At 39.4% G+C, this 25,826-nt stretch overlaps 2 protein-coding genes across 2 annotated transcripts in view; one reads left to right on the top strand and one right to left on the bottom strand.

Moving 5' to 3' along the window:
* CRLF3 (cytokine receptor like factor 3) overlaps positions 1-6,682 on the bottom strand; it is a 49,334-nt gene extending 42,652 nt beyond the window's left edge. The window contains exon 1 of the mRNA XM_080678690.1: positions 6,509-6,682. Coding sequence (XP_080534816.1) covers positions 6,509-6,625 — 117 coding nt within the window. The 5' untranslated portion in view covers positions 6,626-6,682. The remainder of the gene's footprint in view (positions 1-6,508) is intronic.
* A 7,792-nt stretch (positions 6,683-14,474) lies between these two features.
* ATAD5 (ATPase family AAA domain containing 5) overlaps positions 14,475-25,826 on the top strand; it is a 41,936-nt gene continuing 30,584 nt past the window's right edge. The window contains exons 1-3 of the mRNA XM_080682440.1: positions 14,475-14,930; positions 18,774-20,671; positions 21,270-21,378. Coding sequence (XP_080538566.1) covers positions 14,862-14,930; positions 18,774-20,671; positions 21,270-21,378 — 2,076 coding nt within the window. The 5' untranslated portion in view covers positions 14,475-14,861. The remainder of the gene's footprint in view (positions 14,931-18,773; positions 20,672-21,269; positions 21,379-25,826) is intronic.

Genomic DNA, 25,826 nt, shown 5'->3' with positions numbered 1-25,826 from the left:
AATTACATGAATGTTGCCAGCAAATTCAGGAGAGATGGTCAACTGAACCCCAGAATAGCAAATAAAATGATTGCTTTTAAGCCATTATGCTTTGGCACAGTTTATGTAGCAACAAATAGCCAAAACATATGATAAAACAAATGTTTAATTCTTGATTATTTGCACATGCCTGGGTTGCAGGCTCAATCCCCAGTAGGGGGTGTGCAGGAGGCAGCCGATCAATGATTCTATCTCATCATTGATGTTTCTATCTCTCCCTCCCCTTTCCTCTCTGAAATCAATAAAAATATATTTTAAAAAAATTAAAAAATAAATTTCTCATTTAAAAAATAAATAAATTTCTCATTTAAATTCCCACATTGGCCAAGTAAAGTAGGTACAATCCTTAGCCTCATTGTACAGGTAAGGAAAGTGAGGTTCAGGAAAAGTAACTTTCTCACCTCCTGGCTCACATGGGCAAGTACTGACAAAGTAAAATAACTGCAAATATAAGTGATTCACTGATACTTCTCAATAATAAAAGCCCATCCTACATCTGTTTGGCTTTTTTAGATCACAAATTAGCCATATTATTTACCAGAGTTATAGTAACAAGAATAGCTCTTTATCAAAAATTATACAAACATTACAATTTACATTGGGGAAAAAATCTATACAGAAAAACTGACATTCACATATTTTCCCATTAACATCACTGATTGTAACATTACTGATTCAGAATGCTTATTTTAATTCTTATTTATATTATTCTATATTTCAAGTGAGTTTTGAATTCAACAAGCAGCTTTCAGAGTGTCATGTTTAAAGACAATTTGTGAAAAGAAAAGATGACTGAAACGCCAATGTAAAGATGTGGTCTTTTCCACACAAATATGTGTGCAGCTTTTTTCTTCTTGGTTGTTGATCATTTAGCATTGCTTCTAGAGCTTTGCTTCTAGTATGTGGTGTACCTGGAGTCAACACACTTCAGCCTACCACCAACCAATGTTCCATAGCTACCTATGTAACAGACTCTATTCACCTTGGCGTTAAAAATTAGATTACACGTAGGAAATTTTTCGAAATAAATGCTTATGATATAATGTTAACCAAAAGAAAAAAATGAATACAAAGTTGCATATACAGTAGTCTCTCAATTTTACAAAATAGTATGTCTAGAAGGAGACACCAAGATGTTAATAATGGCTGTCTCTAAGAAGTAGAATTATGAGTTATTTTTAAATTATTTAATCCATTCTTGGTTTTCCTCAGCTTAGATATAACCATAGGACACTATAATTGGGACATTTTAAGTACTACTGCCGTAACAAATTATTTCAAACAGATTTTTGGACTGTTTTGAAAATGGGTAACAGAAGAGGAAGTGGGAGATAAAAGAAGCAATAATAGCTTTCTTTTCTTTACTGAACTACTAGGACTTCCTGCCCTGGTTCTCTGAAATAACTTGTTTTTTACACTGAGTTCTATATCTGTCCCAGTCTTTAACTAGTATGCTATGTGTTTTCAAATGCTATTACATGAATGTTGGCATTGTACATTAGGAATATCAAGATTATGAGTTAAATCTTCAAGAAATTATCTGAAATCAACTATTAAAAATTGAAAACAAAATACTATAAAGACAAAGTGTCACATTACATATGTTAAGACACTAGGACAGCACTGGCTCGAGACTCAATTATTCACTTGAATATCCTTGTATAATTGTCTAACAAACCTATGATATTCCAAACAATGTTTTATCTTGAGGATAAACCACAGCAATTTATGACTACACGGCTGGGGTTTAGATTAACCTACAGAAATCAGTAGAGAGCTGATGAAATGGTAATGATATACTCTAAGGCAGTATGCCTCAAGTTTTAATGTGCACACATATCATACCTGGCAATCTTGTTAAAGTACAGATAATGATTCAGTAGGTCTGGGTGGGGCCTGATTCCTGCATTCTTCACAAGCTCTCAGGTCATTATGATGCCACTGCTGTGGTCATGGATCCTTGTAGCAGCAAGGATCAAAGGGATACCACTGGCCAGAGTTGAGCAGGGTCCTCACCAAATAGTCTCTTATTTAGGTACCAGGATCTGGCCCTTTACTCTGATAGAGCAGAGACTTGTTTTTGTCAATGCCCTGAGTGGCACTGACTCATACCAATTAAAAGGCACATGAAGGCCAGCACATTCATTTTATAGAGTGAAATATAACTGTACACATACTAGAATATTGGTATTTCTCACTGTAGGCACCTCCAGTACCTCAAGCTAATCCCCCTTTGATAATATACAAAGATGACGTTTCTAAGCCTGCAAAACTGAGGATGAGGACCTGGATAGTGGCAATGTCGTCAAGTTGATGCCACTCTACCCTAGCCGGTTTGGCTCAGTGTATAGAGTGTCTGCCAGCAGACTGAAGGGTCCTGGATTCATTTCTGGTCAAGGACATGTACCCTGGTCAGGGTGCCTGCGGGAGGCAACTAATCGATGTGTTGTTCTCACATTGATGCTTCTCTCTCTGTCTCTCCCCCTCCCTTCCACTCTCCCTAAAGATCAATGGAAAAATGTCCTCAGGTAAAGATTAACAACAAAAAGATAGTGTCACTCTGTAAGGCATATCTGACTGGCCAGCTAATATCACTATGGGACATCTTGATCAGCTATCTACTTACAACAAGCAGGAAAGCCAACTCTGTAGAAATAAACAAGTGATGAAAATTACATTGGAAGTAAAAACCTAAAAATGAATACATAAGAATTTAGGTTTTTCTTATCTGTTTTGCTTTTAGGGGTAGTAGTGTAATGTCCAACCATCAAAGGAAAGAGTAAATCCATTAAGGCAGTGGTCTATTTCCTCAGCCACAGTATTTCTAGGACCTAGAAGAATCTCTGGCCTATAGTAGGCACCCAATAAATATTTATTGAGTGAATGAACAAATGAGTATTTAAGGAGAGTGGGAGTTAATTTCTTTGGTATGTACATTTTAGTACCAAGGATTCCAGAGAGCTATAGAGAACTATACTCAATTATTTCAACATCAGTTAGGCCAGACTAGCTGTAAACATTATCTGATTTCCTGAAGACAACAAACATCTCACTAGCCTTTAACTTATTCAAACAGTTAAAAGTTACAGACTACCCTTGCATTCCTACACAGAACTTCCTTTTCTCTTAAGACAGAGGGTAGGGCATAAACTTAACCACAAGAGGAGAAGCTGCTACATGCTGGCAGTTGTTTCTGACAAAATAACTTAAAAATTTTTACTTTTCCTTCTAGACTTCCATAGACATGATTTTTTAACCTGAAACAAATTTCATGAGAGTTTTAAAGGGTAAGAAACAAAAGCAAAGATAAAAAGTATGCCAAGAGGTCTTGAAAAAGTTAAACAAAGAGTTACCATACTACTCAGCATTCCTAAGTATATACGTACTAAAAGAACTGAAAACATGTCCACATAAAAACTTGCACATGAATATTCTTAGCAACATTATTCATAAAAGGCAAAAAGCGAAAATAACCCAACTGTCTATCAATTGATAAATGGATAAATAAAATGTGGTTAGCCACACAATGAAAATTATTCAGCCATAAAAAGGAACCGAAGTACTGTTACATGCTCCACAATGGATGAATCTTGAAAACATTATGCTAAGTCAAAGAAGTCAGTCACAAGAGGCTACATAGTGTATGATTCCATTTACATGAAATGTTCAGAATAAGCAAATCCACACAGAGACTGAAAGTAGTTTAGTGGTTGCCAGGGGCTGGAGGAGTGACAGCTAACGGGTATGAAATTTCTTTTTGGGGTGATAAAAATATTCTGTAATTAAATAATGGTGATATATGCACATCTTTGTGAATATACTAAAAGCTGCTAACTTATACAAGTTAAGGCACAAATTTTATGGTATGGAATTACCTTACTTAAAAAAATCATTCCCCCCAAAAATAAAATCAGCAAGTAAAAAATATACATAAAGGGGAGCATCCCTTCCTCTCTGCTCTTCCCTTTTTTCCCATGCAAAATCTTTGCCTAAAAAGCCATATATTTTATGTAGTTATTCTGAAAATGACTGGGACCCTAAAAATATCCTAACCACCAAACAAAAGCAGCTGCTTATTTTGATAACATTTTTGTAACACAGACCTTCCTCAAAATGCAAGTTGACAGAGGGCTTATTCTACAAACCCAAACATACAATCCACTAGAATTAGCTTTGAGGAGAAACGCCGTTGTAACTGGCAGTGGCACAAAACAGATTCCAGTTCACAAAAGAGAGCTACAGTCTAATCAGAAGGCAATGTCATCACAAACCAAACAGTGATGGATGTTCTTAGTGTTTTCTGTCTCAATCCCCAGAGAATGGGCCTTAGGACAAAACAAAACAAAAACCCATACTAAAGTACTGGAAAGTATGTCCTGTATTTAAATTGTTGGGTATAAAATTTAAAAGAAGAGAGGTTTGGTAATTGAATACTAAACCATTATTCAAAAACAATTTTTAAGCCATTCAATATCACATACAAAAGCAATTTTTAATCCATTCAATATCACATCAGAAATTAATAAATACTGCCGAAACCGGTTTGGCTCAGTGGATAGAGCGTCGGCCTGCGGACTGAAAGGTCCCGGGTTCGATTCCGGTCAAGGGCATGTACATTGGTTGCGGGCACATCCCCAGTGGGGGGTGTGCAGGAGGCAGCTGATCGATGTTTCTCTCTCATCGATGTTTCTAGCTCTCTATCCCTCTCCCTTCCTCTCTGTGAAATATCAATAAAATATGTTTAAAAAATATTATTAAAAAAAAGAAATTAATAAATACTATTCCCAGGTGCTAAGCTCACTCATTTACTAGTGTCAACTCTACTGCTTAATTGCTGACACAGTTAAACAATAGTCCTGTTTATATATATCTTAGCTGGCTGAAACATTAGTCATACAATAAGAGATACTTTCGTCTCTTTTTAAACAATGTCCTAGATTTAGAACCTCTACTTCAAAATACCTGGAGGAATAATGCAGATGTTCTCAAATGGTTATCAAGACAAATACACTGGAAGGCATTCACTAAATCAAGATAACCATATCCTAGGTTTTTTTAAACATACATGTTTTTATTGATTTCAGAGAGGAGGGGAAAGAGAAACATCAATGGTGAGAGAGAATCATTGATTGGCTGTCTCCTGCACGCCCCCTACTGGGGATCGAGCGAGCAACGGGGGCATGTGGCTTGATCAGGAATCGAACCATAACCTCCTGGTTCATCTGTCAAGGCTCAATCACTGAGCCAAACCAGCGGGGCCATATCCTAGGTTTTGCTCCTAAATTATGAATATGCCTAGCCTACACCAGCTATACAAGGATTTTAAAATATATAAAACTTAAAGCATATTGAGTATCTTGAATGATGAGACCAACCAAAGGCACTATTCTGCCAATTTTCAGATTCTATGCAGCATGGGAGGTACTAGGATGACAATTTAGATTAATATCAATGTGATGAAATCCCACTAATTCAAATGATAAATGAATTCCCACTCACTCAAATGATTCCGGTCACTCAAAAAGCATTTATTAAGCACCTATGTTAACAGTAGTTTGAGGATTATCTGTCCTATCACACACTGGGGGTGGGTTACATCTTTTTCTGTATGAGTTCCAAGGTGTGGGGAAACCATGTGGCTTTCCTATATCTTTGATAACCATGTCCACAGGGAACAGATAACTGCTGTCACTTGGAAGTATATTTATTTAGCTTCTCCTTTCAGTACGCCTCTCTTTCAATGTTTTTCCATTTCCCTACACCTTTGAATTCCATCCCTCAAGCATTTCATTTCCCTTCTCTGACGTTTCAAAACAGCGTTTTCACCTTATATTCTAACCCATCTAGGATGGGGTTACAATAAACGGTTTTCTAAAATGCATTAAAAAATAAATAAAATGCACTCAAGATCACATGAGATATTAAGTAGTATTCTCGGGCATCGATCCCATTCATTTTAGTGTTAACTCTACTGCTTCTCCATCTCTCTCCGTCTCTCTCTGACCCTCCCTTTCCAACATCCATCTTGCCTCCACCTTTAACTCTCCCAAAGTCAGCACCCACGTTTTCCTCAGGCTCCCGTCCCCACGCAGGTTTTCCCGAGAATCTCCACCGCCCCCAGCTCTCCTGAATCTTCACTACCCTGTGACGTCCTAGGGTTTTCTCTGGTCCCTCATTCTCCCCCCACCTCTACCCCCACCCCTATCCCCACCTCAGCCGCACGCAATTTAGGGAACGCCCCCTCACACTCTCCCCGGATTCCCAACTTGTTTCTTCCCCTTAAGAGCCCCTCGCACCCACCGCACCCATTCCCAGAGCCTGCTAGGTCTCCCTGCACCTTCAGAGCCTCTAGCCTTCTCCCCTAAGAGTTCTGGGACCCTGCCACCTTTTGGAGCCCTCCCGGCCCGGCCCACCCCCCGGGCACCGCGCGGGCTCCAGGGCCCTAGCCCCTCCGGCGCGGCCCTCCGACCTGCCTCCGCGCCGCCCGCAGCCCCTGCAGCCTCTGGCCCAGCTCCCGCCGGTAGCTCTGCGCCGCCTCCACGTTCTCGCGGGCCTCCTGCAGCAGAAGCTCGGGCTCCAGCTCCATCGCCTCCTCGTCCGGCCGCTCCGCCGGCGGCTCCGGGCGCGGTTCCCGACTGTCCCGAGCGCCGCCGAGCGGTCCGGCGTGGCCCCGTGCAGGCGGAAGCGCCGCCCCGCCCCGCCCCCGGCGGCCTTGATGGACAGGCGCGCGCGGGCGGGGCGCGCTGCGGGCGTCAAGATCCCAGCGCCTCCCGCCACTCAGGCCCGCAGTGCCTGCTCCCCTTACACTTGCAGCGCCAGGCCCGCGGCGTCTCCTCGGGACACGCGTGGAGGCAGGGAAAGGTTGACAACACCTTACAAGTGTTTCCCGCATCTTATTTCATCCCGGCCTCCTTGTAGCTGTTTCTCAGAGGAGGAAACTGAGGGACAGGGAGGGCAACCAACGGTGTGGAGCGTGGGGATTTCAACCCACATGGCTCCTAAATCGTCCTTGTCCTACCTCCCTACCCCGCGACAATCCCAGCCGCCGCAGGGAGTTTAGGAGGTTACTCTGAACCAGGCCCCACGCCCAGAGGACCCCACCACTGGTCTAATGAGGGAGCCAAGACAGGCCTTCACCGTTGGCCAGCGGTAGGTACAGCTGTCCAGGCACAAGTCCAAAACAGGTGTTTGCAAACTTTTCTTGCAAGGGCCAGCTGGGGCCATAAAGTCTCTGTTGCAGCATCGTAAATAAATGGGCGTGGCCGTGTGCAAATATTATGGACACACATTTGAATCTCACTTTATGTTCACTTGTTACAAAATATTCCTTGCAAATTTCGGCCGCTATTTGGAAAAAGTAAAAACTATTCTTCAGCTGTAGTTCAGTTGGTTAGACTAGAGTATTACCGTTAGAGTATTATTGCAATACCCTGAGGTTGTGGGTTTGATCCCTGGTCAGATTCTCTCTCTCTTCTCTCTCTTTCCCTTCCTCTCTCTAAAATCAATTTTTTTAAAATTAAAAGAACAACAAACAAACCATTCCTCATTCAGGGACCATACAAAACCAAGAGGTGTGTAAAATTTGGCTTTCAGCCACAGTTTGCCTAGTCTGGCCAAGGATGTTAGAGCTGAAAGTTGCCTCAGCCAGGGAACGCAGACAGGGCGTGATTTAATCAAGATTACACGAGGAATGTGTATTAGAGGCTAAATCCCAGTTTTCCGGGGCCAACTAGAAAAGATTAGTAAAAAGAAGCCCTTCTGTAGAAAATGGAAAATTATCTCTATCATGAAGATAAGGTAGCCAGGCACTTAGTTAACACTGTATTAGCCAATGAATCCCCTTTATTGTTTTAAGGCAGCTTGAGGTGAGTTTTCTGTAACTTGCAACTGAAGGAATCCTAAAGGATACAAGATAAACGAGGGCCCAGACAGGAAAATTAGTGAGATGCAGGGTGTAATTGAACTATGTAAAAGATGTAAATATATACTAAAGAGATTTAGTAACATCCTGAATGGAAAGACCATTGAAGTAGAATAAGGAAAGACTGCCATAAACAAAATATATTAACATTTACATATTCTCAGCCTTGGCCCTTATACTACTAATCCAGCAATGAAGGGGGATTTTGCCTTCACTCCTCACCTGCAGGTTGTCTTCAACCTGGCTCCCCAGTTTCAGTGGTACAGAATTGAGAGAAATGAATGAAGAGGCAGATGGGAAAGGGGAAGCTGGGTACCTGGAGGTATGTATTGAGTAAGAAATTGAGGGAGAAACTTTAGGGCACTAATGGGGGATAAGGAAAGGAGAGTTGAGAAGAGGATATTAAAGAGTTTCTATGAGTTATGAATTGGGGACTATCGGGAGATATGACAATACAATGCAACATGTGATTGTGGACTGGATCCATTTGCTATAAAGGGAATCATTGAACAATGATTGAACTTGAATGGGTTCTGAGGATTTGATGATAATAAAGTATCAATGATAAATCCTGTTTTTGATGATTACATTGTGGATTCATAGAATGTACTTGTAGAATGTTGGAATTTACTCTCAAATGGCTTATTCAGGAAAAAAATGCACTCTATTTGCAACTTGTCTGTAAGTTTAAGATTTCTATAAATGTGAGTTTTCAAAATATAAAAATATGTAGCATTAATAAAAATATTTTAAGAGACATATTAAGATTAGGATTATCTCTTAATTATTTTTGATTGCTGGACAGTATTTCTTTGTATGAATTGCTATTCAAAAACTAGGTCCTGCCCAGCCAGCATGGCTCAGTGGTTGAGCATCAACCTATGAACCAGGAGGTCACAGTTCGAAATTCGATTCCTGGTCAGGGCACATGTTCGGATTGCTGGGCTCAATCCCCGGTGTGGGGCATGGGGCGTGCAGGAGGCAGCCAATCAATGATTCTTTCTCATCATTGATATTTCTATCTCTCTCCCTCTCTGAAATCAATAATATATATGTGTACATATATTTGTAATATCTATACAAGGACATTATAAAAAAAGAAAAAAAAGAATGTGGTAATAGCATTAGGTATGTAAACAGGGAAGTCAGAGAGTAAAAAGTCATCACTATATGTGCATTACAGTTAGGAGCTTTCTGAGAAGAAGTTGGAGAGAGGAGAGAGAAAGCCTTAGCTGACCACATAGCCAAAGTGTCTTAGACTAAATCCATTGTTTACCAAATAACTATCTGGTTACAACTTTATATTCCAGTTGCTGCAGTTTTTTCGCCAATTATATCTGATCATAAATAAATAAATTAGCAACTTGCTTTGTTTGTTTCTTGTCTTTTTAGAATAAAACATCTGTGCCCCTGAATCTGCTCACTTCTGAGTACACTTAAAAAGTCAATTCTAGCCGAAACCGGTTTGGCTCAGTGGATAGAGCGTTGGCCTGCGGACTGAAGGGTCCCGGGTTTGATTCCGGTCAGGGGCATGTACTTTGGTTGCGGGCACATCCCCAGTGGGAGGTGTGCAGGGGGCAGCTGATCGATGTTTCTAGCTCTCTATCCCTCTCCCTTCCTCTCTGTAAAATATCAATAAAATATATTTAAAAAAAAAAAAAAAGTCAATTCTAGCCGAAACCGGTTTGGCTCGGTGGATGGAGCGTCGGCCTGCGGACTGAAGGGTCCCGGGTTCGATTCCGGTCAAGGGCATGTGCCTTGGTTGCGGGCACATCCTCAGTGGGAGGTGTGCAGGAGGCAGCTGATCGATGTTTCTCTCTCATCGATGTTTCTAGCTCTCTGTCCCTCTCCCTTCCTCTCTGTGAAATATCAATAAAATATATTTAAAAAAAAAATCAATTCTAGACCAATTTGATGCCACAAAGATTAGAAAACAAGACAGAAGTAAAAACCCCAACTCTGTAAAACTCTGTCTGATGGCCTGCTGGCTTCTGTCATTGCCACCTCCACATCAGTCTTCCTGTGTTCAATTTTCCTCTGTGTTATCAACCAGACTATTTACTCTTTAGGAACTTGTGCTCTGAAAAGCATGTTTCCAAAATTTCAAGCCTGGGAGAGTGATTTCACAAGATTTCCTTTGTATTTTTTTTTTTTTTGGTATAGTGTGGATATATTAGATTCATATATATATATATATATATATATGTGTGTATATATATATATATATATATATATATATATATTTTTTTTTTTTTTTGCCTCTCATCAGTTAGTAGATCGAGGAAACAAAGTTTAATGAGACTAAGATTCGTGTCTTGGCTTTATGGAAGTTTTTCTTTTAATTTTTTAAAAAAATTGCATGTAGTAATAAAAAAATAAAAGAAAAAAATTTTTCATGTAGTAAAGCCCTCCAGGGTAGAATCAATTCTATACAATTAGCTTTAGAGAGCTCATATAACATTGCTATGTTCAAGAATATTTAATAAATCCTGTTTTTTACTGACTCCATCTGTGCCTTACACCTTCTATTCCCTTGAATTATTTTCCTATCTTCTCCCCCACTTTCAGTTTCAGACCTCTGTGAAAGCCAACGCCCTAATTCAAGCCTCTCTCATATTATACCTGGACTAATGCCATATGATTTTTTCTTATTTTCCCACTTCAGCTATCCTATGTATATTCATTTCCCTAAACAAATACTCGAGAGTGTACTGTATGCCAACCCCTACTTTATCTTACGACAGACCCAAGACCCACCTCTCTATCATTTATCTTCCTAAAACATGTTTTGCAAATGTCACTGTACTTGCAAAAATCTTTGACGTCTATTCATTAAAGCCAAAACTTTTAACCTGAACTCCATGGCCCTTACTCTTCTCTTAACTTCATCTCCCTTCTTCTTCGTTTATTTTCATTCTTAAAAATAACTTAATTTTAAAAATATTTATTTTTCAGTTACAGTTGGCATACAATATATTAGTTTTTAAGTGTACAACATAGTAACTAGACATGTTTAAAACTCACCTGGATAAATCTAGTACTCATCTCACATCATACATAGTTATTACAATATTATTGACTACATCCCCTATGCTTTACTTCACATTCCCATGCTTCTTTCTTTCTTAAACCGTTCATTTATATTCCTATCTCCAAGACCTTATACCCTTCCCCACCTAGTTTTGTCCTACCTGGGATGCCTTTCCTAACTGCTTCTGTTTAGTTAGTAATGCCTTAGTTCATGTAAGAGATATTCTTGAGTACAATAGTGTCCCCTTATCCAAATGGAGTACATCCCAAGACTCCCAGTGGATGCCTGAAACCACAGGTAGTACTGCATCCTATTCAGGGTGAGGCCAAAGTAGGTTTACAGTTGTGGATATGCGAAAGTTTATTACTGTATTATTACTTATTAATTATTGTATTGTATTCCACATGAACAACTGCAAACCAACTTTTACCCCACCTTGTATATAGTATGGTGGTTTTTTTTTTCCCCCAGTATGCATTCACCTTTTCACTTAAAGGAAGCACTTCTCTTTGGTATATCCAAATTGTCAGCATCACAACTCTTTTTAAAAATATATATTTTAGCCGAAACCGGTTTGGCTCAGTGGATAGAGCGGACTGAAAGGTCCCAGGTTCGATTCCGGTCAAGGGCACGTACCTTGGTTGCAGGCACATCCCCAGTGGGAGGTGTGCAGGAGGCAGCTGATCGATGTTTCTCTCTCATCGATGTTTCTAACTCTCTATTCCTCTCCCTTCCTCTCTGTAAAATATCAATAAAATATATTTAAAAAAATATATATATATTTTATTGATTTTTTACAGAGAGGAAGGGAGAGGGATAAAGAGTTAGAAACATCAATCAGCTGCCTCCTGCAACACCCCCTACTGGGGATGTGGCCACAACCAAGGTACATGCCCTTGACTGGAATTGAACCTGGGACCCTTCAGTCCGCAGGCTGATGCTCTATCCACTGAGCCAAACTGGTTAGGGCAGCATCACTACTCTTGGCACTTTGGGGCCATTATTAAGTAAAATAAGGATTACTTGAACACTGAAACAGTCAATCTGATGACTGAGATGGCTAATGACTAATGGATGGGTATCCTATACAGCGTGAATACACTGGACAAAGGGATGATTCACATCCCAGGTGAAAGACTTTCTCACATTGCCCAGAACTGCATGCATTTTAAAGTGCATGAATTATTTATTTCTGGAATTTTTCATTTAATATTTTTGGACTGAGATTGATCAGGTGGATTAGGGGTGAGGTAGATCATTATTGTAAATTCTAAGAGGATAGGAATTTTTGTCTGCTTTGTTCATAGCTGACAGATATTAGGCACTCAGTAGTATTTATGGAATGGTTGAATGGATGGATGGATGGATAGCACAGCAGGTAACAGTGAGGTATGGGACTGGAAAAAAAAGGACATCCGTTAAAATTAGAGTTAGATATTCCACGTCCATTGCCTTATTCCATGCATTTAGGTGACCCCTCCCCATTGCTTCCACCCAACTGCATGAGTTATATCCCCCCTGCCCCAAAGAGATTGGCGGAGAAACTGAATGGTCTCAGAGAAACGACCTCCGCCTATTAACATTGAGAAGCTCCGCCCTGGCCAGTGTATCCAGTTGTTAGAGCGTCAGCCAGAGCACTGAAGCACTGCGGTTGCCAATCAAGGGCACTACCTGGGTTGCAGGTTACATCACCCGCCTGGTGGAGGCGCCTGTGGGAGGCAATCAATTGTGTCTCACATCGATGTCTCGCTCTCTCCTTTCAACTCTCTCTCTAAAAAAAATAAATTAATAAATAAATAAAAATCAATGGAAAAAATATCCTCCAGTGAGGATTTAAAAATAAAATAAAATGCATAGTGATTTAGCAGAATAAAAAATGCTAGAGACATATCCTATATAACCCAGCAATTCCAATTCTAAGTGTGTAACCTAGAGAAACATTACAAGGAGACATGGATAAGAAAGTTCATTGACTCATTAAATAACAGAAAATTGGAGACATCCTAAATGTTCATCACTAAGGAAATGAATAGACAAAATGTTGTGCATAATTGGATGGAATGTTCAGAAATGAAAAGGAATGAATCAGATCTACACATATCATGGATAACTTGAAAAGAATGATGAATGAAAAAAGCAAATTGCTGAAAAACATTTACAGTGTTGCCTTTTATGCAAATAAAAGCAAACCAAAGTTTTTTTATGCATACATATATGTATGTAAACATATAAAAAGGGCTGCGACGCTATCTACCAAATAGGTAATATTGGTTACCACAGGGGCGAAGAGAAAAAGATGGTTTGGGGGTGAAAGTCAAGGAGACTTTTCTTTTCTTCTGTAATTTTTTCATTTTTTTCTCCTCCTTACACCAGGTCCCTCCTCCCCCTAATCCTATCTGCTTCTCCTCTACTTCCTCATCTTCCTTCTTGAGCAGTTCTTACACTACATAAGGTGTTTTGTTGTGTTTTTTAATTTAAATTCTTTATTGTTTAAAGTATTACATAAGTCTCTTTTTTCCCCCTATTGACCTCTCCTCAGCCGCCCCCTCCCCCCACTACATAAGGTTTTTTGTTTGTTTGTTTTTATTTATTTTTGTTTGTTTGTTTTTTAAAGCAAAACAGCAGTCTCCCTTCTAGAAAAACCTTATCCAGGGCTAATAATTTTCAAAGAAAAAGCAATTACCACTAATGTCATCGGAGAAATTTGTACCCTTTAAGTTGTCAAGACAATAGCAAATACTATAAAAATGAACACAATTACGTCAATAGTAGTATCAATTAGCATAACCCGACCTAACAAGGTGGCTTCTTGTTATTATTTGCGAAGTCCTTTTACCTGTCTTATTTTAGCTCTTACATACTGTGCAGTTAAAACTATGCACTCAGACAAAATAAACATATTCTTTATGTAACCGCAATTTAATGTAAAAACAGTTTTAAAAAATCCAGGAAGACAATGCAAATGAAATATGAGATTAGCATCACTACAAACCAGTAAACCACGAGTACCCTGCGATGACAGGAAAACGCAAAAACAGCCGAGTCGATGACCTTGGGCTCCTAGCTGCTCGCGAGGACGAAATCCACAGCAAGAAACACCTAAAGGTAAAGAAAAAGTCCAATGTCGGACCCCGAATGGGCGTATCGCGAGGTAGGGCGATTGCCAAAATAACATTTTATTCCGTGTGAGAGGAACTGTAATCAATTGTTATTTCGTTTTCTGTATTTTTTCAAAGTTCCACATTTAAATAGGGGACAACGTGGGTCGTCAAAAGTCTAGGGTTTTAATTTTGTCACTAACGGACGTTAGTGAAATCAGGTCCTCATCAGTGAAAATGGGCGTGAGAAGTTCGAATCTTCAAAATCCCCGCTAATTTTACGGTAGGAAAATTCCGGCCCCTGGGAGTTCGCCAAAAACGTATTTTGGCCCTCTGGTCTCACCGTCCGCGCAGCCTCCTGAAACAATCCTAGGCTCCGCCCTCTGCGCCCCGGAGGGCGCGAAAACCCAATTGACAAGAAGTCCGTCCGAAGCCCGCGGGTCTGATCTGTGTTCGGCTTGCTTTTCCTGCCGGGGTCCCAGTCCCGAGCGCCCAGCCTCAAGTGCCGGACTCAGGAGCGCCCCGCGTTCACTGGCCGCGACCTAGGGTCCTGGTTGCCCGCGCTTTTTCACCGTCTCTTCCCGCGTTCGACTCGGCTGAGCTGGGCCCAGCCTCCGCGACCGATCCGGGCGGGTGGGCGCCGGCGAGTCCGAGACTGACCCCGCGGTCCAGCGCCTTGTTCCTGCGGGAGCCGGCCGCCCCCATGGCCTCCAGGCATGCCAGGCCGGGCCGTACCAGGTCCTAGGAGCCGGGATTCCGGGAAGCGGGGAGCATGGTGGGGGTCCTGGCCATGGCGGCGGCGGCAGCTGCTCCCCCTCCGGTGAAGGGCTACGAGATTGAGGTGAACTTGAGTATCTCCCTCCGTCTGTGTGGGGCGGGTGAAAGGTGATCACGACTTTGGATCCTTGAGGCGGAAAGAGGGACCTGGGAGGCCCCACGGTTGTGACATTGTGTGGAACAGTTGCTGGGGTGTGTCGTTTCTTCAAGTCGCGATAGGTCCTGGTATTGTGAGATGTTTGCGGGGACAGGTAAGTTAGGGTTTAGGATAACTCGACCAGTTCCCAGATCCTGAAATGTTGGTGGAACTTGATGCTCTGGATTGTGAAATGTCACGGAGTATCCTGGGATTAAGTCTCGGTTGGTGATAAGGGATTATGGAATTTTAGCGTTGAAAGGGATCTTTAAGTCCACCTGGGCCATCCATCCACCTGTTCTAGGAATGCCTTTAGAATGTCACTACAAGAATCAAACAAGGTACTTTAAACAGTCGTGGTTTTTTTTTCTTCGTGGCTCTAGAGCTTAATATACTGCAAGTTAGGAGTCATAGCACGGCATACTGTTATTCTTTTGTGTGTCGTCAGTGCAATGCACAACTTATCAGTGAAATTTACCAGTGAAATACACTAGCTGTCCTTAAAAAGGGAGTGGTGGAATGCCTTGAAGTAGTGGAGTAGCATCTTAGAGGAGACTGTTGTTATATTTTTACGCCTTTTCACCTCAAGCTAGCATAATTCTAACTGAAGTATGCATACTGGTATCCTTGAAGTGAGCCAAGATGTATGTTCACTTACTTAACTGGGGCTCTTATTTTTTAATTTTTATTTGTTGATTTTAGAGAGAATGAGAGAGAAAGCATTGGTTCGTTCCACTCATTTATGCATTCATTGGTTGATTCTTATATGTGCTTTGATGGGGGGTGGAATCAGGCAATCTTGGTGTTTCTGAATGAACTCTAACCAACTGAGCTACCCGGCAGGGCCTTAAATTTTATTTTTAATTACAGTTTACATTCAGTATAATTTCATATTGGCTTCAGGCATAGTGGTTAGACAACCAACCTCCCCCCTCCCATATTTCAAGTACCCACCTGGCACCATACAGAGTTATTACACTATTATTGACTGTATTTCCCATGCTGTACTCTTATTTTTTAGAATCAACTAACTTTTGTCTAGTTACTAATCATTGTTATGCTCATAATTGTTAAATCTTCAGGGGTCCTCAAACTACGGCCTGCGGGCCACATGCGGCCCGCCGAGGACATTTATCCCGCCCACCGGTGCATAGAATTTGTTCATAGTTTTTTTTTTAACTATAGTCCGGCCCTCCAACGGTCTGAGGGACAGTGAACTGGCCCCGTGTTTAAAAGTTTGAGGACCCCTGATAGTTGCTCAGCTTGTCTCAGGTGTGAAGAAGGACTTGGTACTTGAATTACATAGTTTTTTATTTTTGTGTGGTCAGTTTTATCAATCTTTTTGTTACAGTTTCTGCTTTTGGCACCCTGCTTAGAGCCTATTTCATAACAGTGATACTTACTGTTTAGTATTTTAAGGGTAAAGGCCTTATACACATTATTTTACTTAATATCAACCTTGTGATGAGGTACTGTTATCTGTATTCTACAGATGGGAGTTACAAATTAATTTAAAGTAATTTGCTTAAGGTCCCTCACTAGTAGATGTCAGGGAGAGCACTTAAACTTATATCTGTCGGACTCCAGAGGCTATGGTATTGTGCCACTGATACCATCTTAGGGTAATAATAATAATACAATTTATTAGCATTTTCTTGAAATACACTTACCATTTAAATTTTTTAAAATATATTTTTATTGACTTCAGAGAGGAAGGAAGAGGGAGAGAGAGATAGAAACATCAATGATGAGAGAGAATCATTGATCAGCTGCCTCCTGCACACCCCACACTGGGGATTGAGCCTGCAATCCGGCATGTGCCCTGATCGGCAATGGAGCGGAGACCTCCTGGTTCATAGTCAACCCCCAACCACTGAGTCACACAGGCCAGGCAAATTTTAACATAAAATTTTAAGCCTATAATTTATTTTGCCTCATGCTTATCCAATAGTGAGAAATTTGTCCCAATACCATTTAACTCTTTGTTGCCCACTAACTTAAATGCTACTGTTATCACATACCAAGTTCTTAAATTTACATGTCTTTTTCTGGTTGTCTTTTCTTTTTCTTTCTTTCTTCTTCTTTTTTTTTTTTTTTTTTGGTAAGAAAACATTTATTGGGTAAATTACAGAGGTAGGAAAAGTAGTTTCTAGAAGAAATGGGCTTAGGAAACAAGTTATAGAGGTAAAGGAAGGGCCCTTGAGCTTGGGAGTGAGGAAGCTAATAGTAACATGCCTGGGGGGTGGGGGGAAAAGGGGAAAGGGAAAGGAGGGAGAGCCTTTTTCTGGTTTTCTAATCTATTTCATTAAGTTGCTTGCCTTTGTACATTGGTACTAAGCTTTTAATCATGATAGCTTTATAATGTGTTTTACTTTTATAGAAGTATAATGCACCCATTCATTATTTATTTAAAAATTTTTCTTGTTATTCTGGCAAATTTATTCTAACAAACTGAAGGAAGATAAAATCAAAGAAAAGACTGATGGAGCTTTGTAAGTTACTAATTTATGACCAACAAAAATATAACTTTTTAGCATTATAGTCATCTTGATATTATGTGGGTAATAAATAATGTAAGATCCAGGCAGTACTGTTTTAATAGCATATTAAAACACTGGAAAGTTTTTTTTTTTTTAATATATATTTTATTGATATTTTACAGAGAGGAAGGGAGAGGGATAGAGAGCTAGAAACATCGATGAGAGAGAAACATCGATCAGCCGCCTCCTGCACACCTCCCACTGGGGATGTGCCCGCAACCAAGGTACATGCCCTTGACCGGAATCGAACCCGGGACCCTTGAGTCCGCAGGCCGACGCTCTATCCACTGAGCCAAACCGGTTTCGGCTGGAAAGTTTTTTTTTTTTTTAAAGATATATTTTATTGATATTTTACAGAGAGGAAGGGAGAGGGATAGAGAGTTAGAAATATCGATGAGAGAGAAACTTCGATCAGCTGCCTCCGGCACACTTCCTACTGGGCATGTGCCCGCAACCCAGGTACATGCCCTTGACCGGAATCAAACCTGGGACCTTGCAGTCCGCAGGCTGACACTCTATCCCCTGAGCCAAACCCGTCAGGGCTGGAAAGTTTTATTTGTGGAAAGTGTCCTTCACCATAATTTTTACTTGATTAGTAAATTTTGGGTTCCTAGGGTTGTTCACTATGTACCCGCTTCTTAGAAGTAGAAATTTTGGCCAGGCCAGTGTGGTACAGTGGTTGAGCGTTGACCTAAGAACCAGGAGTTCATAGTTCGATTCCTGATGAGGACATGTGCCCCGGTTGTGGGCTGGATCTCCTGCCGATCAATGATTCTCTCTCATCATTGATGTTTCTTTCTCTCTCCCTCTCCCCTCCTCTCTGAAATCAATTAAAAAAAAAAGTAGAAATTTTGTTTATTTTTAACTTAAAAAATGAAAATGGAGCAGAATTAATATTTGTAGAGTTCCTACCATGCATCAGACTTCACATATTTTTATGTAGCATGTTCATTACTTATCCTGTGAGGTGGGTGGTAGTATTCAAATAATAAACAGAGGCCAATAGAAATGAACACATTTGTACCTAAATATGGTGGCCTTGAAACTTTTGATTAAAGGATAATATGTCTATAGTAAAGGTATAAGTTGATGTCATGTTGAGATTTGAATTAGGTTTGACTGTAAAGCTCCTTTTATATCTAATTACGTAAAATATTAGATCCATGTTTACAATATATGTTTTGTATTATTTTGTTTAAATAAACCTTTTTATCTTCTTTTAAATTGATAGGCATGCAAAAAGCGAAGGAGGGATGATGACAGATCTTCCAGTGAAACAATTACAAAATATTTATCACCAGTAGAGAAGACTGGAGACAGGGTTTTTTCTCCACCAAAATCCAGTAATATTCTGGATTATTTTAGAAAAACTTCACCCACAAATGAGAAGACTCAGTTAGCAAGTGAGTGCAAGATAAAATCATCTGCACCATTGCCTGCTGACATTGGCAAAGACTGTAAAATACCTTTGGAAATGTTCTCAAATATAGAGTTTAAGAAGAGAAGAAAGACAGTTAATTTATCTCATCAACTAAGTACTATTAAACCTGAAAATGAATCTCCAATTGAAATTAATAGTGATGATAGCAAAGAAGACTCTAGTTTAAATAATGATGTTGTGGAGAGTAGTACTTCTGTTTCACTCAAGCAACCTATAGAAATACCTGCAGAAAGTATTCAAGATAACAAAAACCAGTCAAGCATTGTGGCCTCCAAGAAAAGTTCTAAGAAAGTAAATCCTAAACTAGGGACCACAGAAAATGATAGTAAAAATTTGAGAAAAAGGAAGCGCCAAGAGATAATAGATCTATCTGAAAGTTTACCGTTGGCAGAGGAGCTAAATCTTAAAAAAGATTGTAAAGATAGTAAACAGATAATTCCTTCCCTAATTAATGAAATCGAGAGTACTACAGATAATGTAACTGAACCAGCCCAGTTAAATAATGGTACAATAACTGTCTCGTATGAAGAATTTTTAAAAAGTCACAAGGAAGATAAACTGGAACAGATCCCAGACTCTACATTGTCAATTTGTGTTCCTTCTAAAACTGTTGAAGGTAGAGTCACAAGTGGTTGCACAAGTGATACAGAAACCTGTGACATTTCCCAGCAAGTACCTTTTAAGACAGTTACTGTTCTTGCACAAGTTCACCCTATTCCCCCCAAAAAGACAGGGAAAATACCCTCAATTTTCTTGAAACAAAAGCAGTTGGAAATGGAAAATAGTCTGTCTGATCCCGAGAATGAACAGACAATTCAGAAAAGAAAATCTAACGTTGTTATACGGGAGGAAGAACTAGAATTGGCAGTATTGGAAGCTGCAAGTTCTGAAGCTGTGAAACCAAAATGCACTCTAGAAGAAAGACAGCAATTTATGAAAGCATTTAGGCAGCCAGCATCAGATGCACTTAAAAATGGGATAAAAAAGTCTTCTGATAAACAGAAAGAGCCCGATGAAAAATCTTTAAATGAGGAAGAAAGAGACAGTAATTCTAAAAAAATCATGGAAAATCCTAATATCCAAATGGTTTCAGATAATGGCAATTCACAGTCACATACTCATAAAGGAAGTTTTCCTAAGGAGAAATGTCAAAAGCTAAAGAAAAAGGATAAGAAAATGTTAGATATTGGTGCTACTTCAGGTGAAAATAGAGAGGGAAATCCTCAAATGAGGGAAACAACTTTTTCCTTTAAAGGCAAACAAAGTAAAAATAGGCTTAGAATGAGTTTAAGACAAAAGAAAACAGGAGTTTTCAAAGACAGCCCATTATTTAGCAGTGCAAGTTTTATTTGTGAAGATAGAGCAAATGATGACCCTCTAAAGATTTGTTCTCAGTATAATAAGTCTTCAAGAAAAACTAGCACACCAGTTAAGGATAAGGTAATATATTCTAAAGCTGAAACTGAAGACAGCTTGGTAAATGTTTCTACACCCAAATCAACCAGGAGATCTGTAAGAGGTAGCAGGACACCTACTGCAACAATCATTGGAGGTACAGATTCTGAGGATGCACAAGATATATGTCCTGTGAAGGCTTCCACTCCAAGAGCATCCAAGTTATCAGAAAAGCATAGCTTATATACAGCGGAATTAATCACAGTATCCTCTGATTCAGAGAGTCCTATTAGGTAAGGTAAAGTTTTGTTTTTGTTTTAAAGTTTTAAGTATTATGCATGTACTATTAGTTGGGAAGGAAAATAAGCATGAGAGAGTAGTATTTTTTTCATAGAACACAGCTGATTTATAAGGACAATAAAAGAGGGTGTAAAAATGCTACTTTTCTACATTTAATAAAGTCAGGCATGATTTTAGGACAATTCTAGATATATTTTAGATGAGCTCTAAACTCTTGTAACAGTTGCTGAATAAAATAGTCTTCAAATATGAATTCGGTGCATTTAACTAACGAGACTAAAAATAAATCATAGGCCTTTATTTCTTGGGTAAACAGGGGCATGCACTATGAGGTCTATACTTGCATACTGGTTTTGGCTAATGTAAGAGTGATCTTAGGGACTAACTTTCTGTAAAACTTACGATTTCTAAAATAATTTATTTTGTGAGTTTAACATTGAGTTTGGCTTACTTTTGAATTAGTAATTTGAAACTAATGGAGTGTTTTCTGTTTTAGAACTGTCCAGAAATTGGAGCCCTAGTTGGTTCTTTTCTGTATTGAAATTCTTACACATTATAATCATGAAAATGTTTCTGAATTTTTTTCCCCAGAATGAAATTCACCAGAATTAGTACTCCTAAAAAATCTAAGAAGAAATCTAAGAAAAGTTCCAAGAAATCTGAAGCAACTGGTGGAGATTTTACCTATCAAACTAGAAAGGTAATTGAAATATTAGGGATTCCTGTAAGTGATACTCTGTTTTCTTATAAGCAACAATAACAACTACTATTGGAAGTAATACACTGTAAGAAGATTCACACATTTCTTAGACTGGTTATGTTAACTACAACCCTATGTTATTTTCTACTGTTTTTTTATTCTCGAGTTAGTTTATTAAGACATCAAGATAGTTAATTGTGAGATGAAAGCAATTAATAAAGGGAGTCTAATTTACTTTTTCTAGGTTTTGAGGGTTACATTTCAATTTTTCTCTAAGGCTACTTTTAGGTCATGATCGAATGTTTGGTTTATTTCTGTAGATTAGAAATAAATAGTACCATTTCTGGTACAATTGACATTTTGGCCTGGATAATTCTTTGTTGTGGGGGATTATCCTGTGCATTATAGGATGTTTAGCAGTAACCCAATTAACTGTAAGTTTATTCAACTTTTATTTTATAAAGACCATGCCTGTTTGTGTACTGCTTAGAACTGTGATTCAGTAAAGTTCCCAACAAGACATCTCAAAATTTATTATATCCAAATTGGGGCCCTTAACCTGAATTTACTTAGATCAGTTATTTTATCTCAAACTATTAATGTGTCAGTGATCCTCTTACTATTCTGCCTTACTTTTTGAAGCCTTAGCCAGGCTCCTTTACTAGCAAATAGGTGAAAATTTCAGTCATTTTCTGGGAGAAATTTTTCATGTTTTATGAGAATGAGAATAGACTGATTTTCCTAAGAGCTCCATATTCATAACAGCTCTTCCATCAGATATTTACAGAATGACTTTCTGAATGGTTCTGGCTTCATTTTTTCATGCAATAACTATTTATTTAATGCAATGCTATATGCTAGTCCCGTGGTTGGCAAACTGCAGCTCACGAACCACATGCGGCTCTTTGGCCCCTTGAGTATGGCTCTTCCACAAAATACCACGGCCTGGGCGAGTCTATTTTGAAGAAGTGGCGTTAGAAGAAGTTTAAGTTTAAAATTTGGCTCTCAAAAGAAATTTAAATCGTTGTACTGTTGATATTTGGCTCTGTTGACTAATGAGTTTGCTGACCACTGTACTAGGCATTGGGAGGACAGCACCATAGAAGATACACATGAACTAGACTTTCATGGAGCTTAAGGTCTTTTGGCAAAATCAGGCACATAAACATGCAATTGAATACATGTGGTAAGATTTATAATAAAGTAAGTACTGAAAGCACATAAATGGAATGTCTGCCTTCCAGGAACAATAAACAGGGACCTAAATAATAGAAATTGTTCTCTAAACATAGGGAATGGTGTTTGTAAAAGCCCTGGAGACAAAAGAGAACATTTATATTTTAGGGAGTGAGAAGTAGGGTCTGGACTATTCAGGAATTTGGACTTTATTCTGAGAGAAGTAGGGAGCCATTTTAAGTAAGGGGACTAACATGGTCTAACATGATCGGATTTGAGTTTTAGAAAAATTACTCTGTAGTGTGGAGAATAATTAAAGTGGGAAGGTTTGAGGCTGGGAGACCATTTAAGAGGCTTTTGGAATAATCCACATGAGATATATTGTGTTTTGAATGACAGTGGTTATTCAGGAGACTTGATGGACTGAATGTGAAAGAAAGGGAGAAGTGAAGCATGATAGGGTTCTGGCTTGGGCTTTTGAGTGGATGCTGTTGCATTCCACTGAGATAGGAAGAAAGCTAGGTGTGGGAGAAAGATGAGGAATTTGGTTTTGGAAAAAAATGGATTCTAGGTAACTGTGGGATGTCCAAGTAGAACCATTTATAATTACCAGTTGGATCCATGGTCCTAAATCTTCGCAGAGATTTGAACCATAGGGAAATCTGAAGGAGTTATTAGCATATTGATGGTAAATGAAACTCTGAAAATGGATGAGATGAAACAGCAAACATTTATTTAAAAAACAAACTGCAGAAGTATATAAAATGTACAAAATCACTTAGCACATCAATGGCAGAACCAGGTCTGAAGACCAGACTTCATTCTTATTTAGTGCTCTTTTCCACACCTAATACCTTTTCAATCTCTTGCCAAAGGATTCAGCCTAGAGGTATCTAAAATCAAAGAATAAACAGCAGTGTGGTGATTGCCAGAGGGAAGGGGTTAAGTGGAGAAGGGGGTCCTAATATATGGTGACAGGAGAAGATTTGACTTTGAGTGGTAGGCACACTCTGCAATATATAGATCTTATGACATAGAAACTCACACATGAAACCTGTATGTTCATGTTGACCAATGTCACCCCAATAAATAAAGTAAATAAAAAAATTAAAAAGGACTGTATAAATCCTGAAGTATCAGACTTCCTGATTAGATGGTTCTGTCGTAAACAAAAATGAAAAAGTTCAAATAAATGGATAAAATCAAAGAATAGATGCCATGAAGATGGTGGAGAAATAACCAACAATTCTGATCTATTCTGCTAACATCTTTCTTTATGTTTTTCACAAATGTAACTGTTTATCTGGATAATTTTCAAGTAAGAAATCATGGCAAACCAAGTATAACTAGACATTTTAATTTAATTGCCTTGGCAACATTTGAATAATCATTTCTTTGTCTCTTATTTAATGTAATTTATGATTGTATTTTTTCTATTATATATATTTTTATTTTTTTATTTTTTTTTAAATTTATTTATTTATTTATTTTTTAAAATAAATCTTTATTCAGATTATTACAATTATTTCTCCTTTTTTCCCCCATAGTTCCCCTCCAGCCATTTCCCACCCCACCTTCTGCCCTTACCTACCCCCCACTGTCCTCATCCATAGGTGTATGATTTTTGTCCAGTCTCTTTATGAACCCCCCCATACCCCTTTCCCCCTGAGAATTATCAGTCCACTCCCTTTCTATGCCCCTGATTCTATTGTATTCACCAGATTATTCTGTTCCTCAGGTTTTTAATTCACTTGATTTTTAGGTTCACTTGTTGATAGATATGTATTTGTTGTTCATAATTTTTATCTTTCCTTTTTTCTTCTTCCTCTTCTTTAAGAATACCTTTCAGCATTTCATATAATACTGGTTTGGTGGTGATGAACTCCTTTAGCTTTTTCTTGTCTGTGAAACTCTTTATCTGCCCTTCAATTCTGAATGATAGCTTTGCTGGGTAGAGTAATCTTGGTTGTAGGTTCTTGCTATTCATCACATTGAAAATTTCTTGCCACTCCCGTCTGGCCTGCATAGTTTCCGTTGAAAAGTCAGCTGACAGTCGTATGGGTGCTCCCCTGTAGGTAACTAACTGTTTTTCTCTTGCTGCTTTTAATATTCTCTCTTTGTCTTTTGCTCTTGGCATTTTAATTATGATGTGTCTTGGTGTAGTCCTCTTTGGATTCCTTTTGTTTGGGGTTCTGTGGGCTTCCTGGACTTGTAAGTCTATTTCTTTCACCAGGTGGGGGAAGTTTTCGGTCATTATTTCTTCAAATAGGTTTTCAGTATTTTGCTCTCTCTCTTCTTCTGGCACCCCCATAATTCTGATGTTGGTACGCTTGAAGTTGTCCCAGAGTCTTCTTACATTATCTTCAACTTTTTGGATTTTTTTTTTTGCTTTTTGCTTTTTCGGTTGAGTGTTTTTTGCTTCTTTGTATTTCAATTCTTTGACTTGATTTTTGTGTTCCTCTTGTCTGTTTTTGGGTCTCTGTATAATATTTTTTATTTCAGTCAGTGTATGTTTAATTTCTAGTTGGTCCTTTTTCATCTCTTCGAGGGTCTCGTTATATTTATCGGCCTTTTCTAGGATATTCTTAAAAAGCCTTATAACCGTGGTTTTGAATTCTATATCCAGTCGTTTGTTTTCCTCCATTTCTTTCGTTTGTGATCTGATTCTTAGATGCCGCATTTTCACTGCTTCCCTGAGTTGGTAGATTTGTGTGCTAGGTTTCCAATTTGGCCCAGTGGGTCTGCCTCCCCAGTTAACCTGAGGTGGACACTCTTGGTGCACCCCTTTGTGGACTGTGTGTACAGCCTGTTGTAATTAAGTCTTTATTGTTGTTGGTATCACTGGGAAGAATTGACCTCCGGGCCAGTTGGCTGTAAGGATCAGCTGTGTCTATGCTGGGAGAAGTTCGGTGCTGGAGACAGCCTTATAGGGTTAGACTTGCCAAATTGCAATAGCCTCTGTGCTCAGCTTGGATGGGGTGGAGTCTCAGTCTTGGCTTCCCATCAGCCTTGCCCTTGCTAGCACGTGTGTGCCTTCAGTCCTCTGCCTTCCCGGCTCCCGATTCTCCGCCCGAGAGTCCAGACTCCCCCCACAAGAGCGTGGGTCCCCGGGGGCTCGCCTGGAACTGGGGTTCACTGCAGTCAGAACTGGGGCTCACTTCAGTCAGAACTGGGGTTTTGTGCCATCAGGAGCCTCTCACTCCCTTCCGCTAGGGAAAGCCTGTGGCAACCTCCCGCAGCCTTTGTGCGCACTGGCGCGAGCGGACTTTCAG

Source organism: Plecotus auritus (genome assembly GCF_963455305.1).
Source record: "Plecotus auritus genome assembly, chromosome: 7".
Lineage (NCBI taxonomy): Eukaryota > Metazoa > Chordata > Mammalia > Chiroptera > Vespertilionidae > Plecotus > Plecotus auritus.
This window is presented reverse-complemented; position numbering and strand designations above follow the sequence as displayed.